This window comes from Rhinopithecus bieti, unplaced genomic scaffold (assembly GCF_001698545.2).
Source record: "Rhinopithecus bieti isolate Rb0 unplaced genomic scaffold, ASM169854v2 scaffold_1106, whole genome shotgun sequence".
Lineage (NCBI taxonomy): Eukaryota > Metazoa > Chordata > Mammalia > Primates > Cercopithecidae > Rhinopithecus > Rhinopithecus bieti.
Window position 1 is genome coordinate 733,071 of NW_016803367.1, and position 3,381 is coordinate 736,451.

General features: G+C 39.7%; 1 protein-coding gene across 1 annotated transcript in view; it reads left to right on the top strand.

Moving 5' to 3' along the window:
• DNAAF4 (dynein axonemal assembly factor 4) overlaps positions 1-3,381 on the top strand; it is a 70,333-nt gene that overhangs the window by 60,155 nt on the left and 6,797 nt on the right. Inside the window, exon 7 of the mRNA XM_017881275.1 lies at positions 2,124-2,277. Within this exon, the coding sequence (XP_017736764.1) occupies positions 2,124-2,277 (154 nt within the window). The remainder of the gene's footprint in view (positions 1-2,123; positions 2,278-3,381) is intronic.

The window sequence follows — 3,381 nt, forward strand, 5'->3', positions numbered from 1 at the left end:
TGTTCTTTATAAAAGCAAAAGTATTGGAAAACAAGACCCCTTAAATGTACCTAAGTAGGAGGAAATTGGTTTCAGAAATCCTAGCACTTATGAGAGAATACTGTAAGAATAATCCATGTATTATATATACTCTATAAAAATGTATTTATCTATTTTTTAACATGGAAAGATGGACATGCTTTTGAATTTGAAAAGCATTCTAAACAGCAGTATATAGTAGTGAGGAGTCAAACTGGGGAGGTGGGTGGTAGGAGGAAACAGAGAGAGAGAGAGATGGCGGCAGGGCAGGGAGCAGGCAGGGAGGGAGGCAAGGATAAAGGAAAAGAGAGTGTGAGGGAGAGAAAGACTGGTTTTATTTGTGTTTTGTTTTAAGGGTATGTACTTTTGGTCAATGAGAGGTGAAAGGAAGTAAACTGGGAATTTTCTGGAAAAGATTTTCTTTCTCTTAGGGAACATGTATCAGAAAATACTGTTACCTTTTCTTCCAATGAGTATTATGCCTGTATGTGGCACCTTGGGCTATTATGTCCATGAGGAAAACCAGCCTGATTGTGGTTCCTGCTGAGTGCAGTAGAATGGACAGATGGAAGGAGCCTGCGGCCTTGATAACACTTTTGAGCTGCTGATTGGGCTTGGAGCTTCTTTCCTCTGGAGTTTTTATTCTTATTTTTTAAATCTTCTTTATAAGGGCCTTAATCCCATGGACTTTTAAAATGTGAGATAATTTATTTCCTTACTTGTTTAAGCCCACTTGAGTTGTGGTTCTGTTACTTGCAGTCAGAAACGTCGCTGATATGAGGCATTTCAGAAATGTAAACTACCCACAGAATTAGCTTTTCTAGTTTGTACAAGTTATTTTCAGCTTGAGTTTAGCTCAAGTTAGATGTGACAACGGTGTAATCTTACCTTTTATTCAGTTTACTGGCTGCTTTTGTAGGTTTACTTTTGACATGTTTAATATTCTATGCAGTATAATGGAATGAACATGAATACAAAGTTATATTTATATGACATTTTTATTTTCAGCAAAGTATTTTCCATATTCCTGTTGATGTACTTTTTCAAATTTTTGTAAGTGGAAATTATACATAAAAAACAGGCCAGGTGCGGTGGCTCACGCCTGTAATCCCAGCACTTTGGGAGGCCGAGGTGGGCAGATCACCTGAGGTCAGGAATTCAAGACCAGTCTGACCAAGATGGAGAAACCCTATCGCTACTAAAAATACAAAATTAGCCAGGTGTGGCGGTGCATGCCTGTAATCCCAGCTACTCAGGAGACCTAGGCAAGAGAATCATTTGAACCCGGGAGGCGGAGATTGCAGCGAGCCAAGATTGTACCATTGCACTCCAGCCTGGGCAACAAGAGTGAAACTCTGTCTCAACAAACAAACAAACAAACAAAAAACAAAGAAACTTTGCATTTTGAAGAGATCCTTTAATCGTGTACATCTCTTTATTTGAAGAAAATTTTGGAACATTTGAACTGAAAGAGTATATCCATTGCAAGTAACCAAAAAACCCAATTCAAATTGGCTTTATATTGAAAGGAATTTATTGTCTTACATAACTAAACAGCTAAAGGTGTTTTCTATTTCAAGTAAAGTTTGATCCAGCAGCTGAACTGTATCATGAAGGGCTCGGTTTCTTTCTGCCTTTTTATTCCTTTAGTATTTCCATAGTATCAGCTTTATTCTAATGCCAGCTCATCCCATGGTGTTAAAAATGGTCAGCAGCAATGTGGGCTATGTGACTTCTTCATTTATATCCAGCAGGGGGAGAAGTATGCCCAACTTTTCATTCTCCAACTTTGAAACCATCCCACAGGCTTCAGTCTAAATAGAACATTATAGGTTACACAAGCCCATCCCTGAGTCAATTACTGTAGCAAAAATAATGAAAATATGCCTACTGGCTTAAATTACTAATGTCTACCCTTGGAAGTGGGAGTGAGGTCCATTCCATTCAAATGACAGGCTGGCATATGTGAAAAGAGATGGATTCAGTGCAGCCAACAATGTTTACCCTAAAGAGAATGCATCCTGTTTGTCAAATATAATTAGATATTATTTCTGTGTTTCTCTTTCAATGTTAAATTGTTTTTTTCTCTGTTTTTGTCTCATTAGCAAATTGTTTGCAACAGAAAACTATTTGGCAGCTATCAATGCATATAATTTAGCCATAAGACTAAATAATAAAATGCCACTATTGTATTTGAACCGGGCTGCTTGCCACCTAAAACTAAAAAACTTACACAAGGCTATTGAAGATTCTTCTAAGGTATGGATATGTATTTATGATATATGGTGCTTTAAATATATCCTTCTATTAATTGGTTTAAATGATTATCTTTTTCTGTTCAATTGAAATAATTGAAATGCAAAGATTTTAAAAATTGTCTTTCTTATTGAATCTTTTTTTTTTTAACTGATTTTTTACTAATGGACAAGGATCTGGTGTTTTTTTGTGACTTCTCTGAATAGTTAGTTAGATTAAAAATCAGCTATTACTGGCCAGGCCTGGTGGCTCACACCTGTAATCCCAGCACTTTGGGAGGCCAAGGTGGGTCGATCATGAGGTCAGGAGATTGAGACCATCCTGGCCAACATGGTGAAACCCCATCTCTACTAAAATACAAAAAATTAGCTGGGGGTGGTGGTGCGTGCCTGTCGTCCCAGCTACTTGGGAGGCTGAGGCAGGGGAGTTGCTTGAACCCGGGAGGTGGAGATTGCAGTGAGCCGAGATCATGCCACTGCACTCCAGCCTGGAGAGAGAGAGAGACTCCATCAAAAAAAAAAAAAGAAACAAAAAAACTCCAGGGTTACTGTGTTGCCCTGGTGTATCACTTCAAGTTCACAAGGAAATCAGTAAATGTGTTTTTTGTCTTTTAGACCAGGTCTTGCTCTGTCACCCAGGCTGGAGTGCAGTAGTAAGATGACAACTCACTGCTGCAGCCTTGACCTCCTAATCTCAGGCGATCCTCCCACCTCAGCTTCCCAAGTAGCTGGGATTATAGGCACACAAACACCACACCCAGCTAAGTTTCGTTTTTTTTTTTTTTTTTTTGATAGAAACGAGGTCTCCCTATGTTGCTCAGGTTGGTCTTGAACTCCTGGGTTCAACGGCTGCTACAACCTTGGCCTCCCAAAGTGCTGGAATTACAGGCATGAGCCATTGTACCCAGCTGGAAATTAGTAAATGGTGGTCAGTTGTGTTTACCCCTTTCCTTTCCCCTTTCCTTTCTTTTTTCTTTCCTTCTCCCTTCCTTCCTTCCTTCCTTCCTTCCTTCCTTCCTTCCTTCCTTCCTTCCTTCCTTCCTCCCTTCCTTCCTCCCTCCCTCCCTCCCCTTCTTCCTTCCTTCCTTCCTTCCTTCCTTCCTTCCTT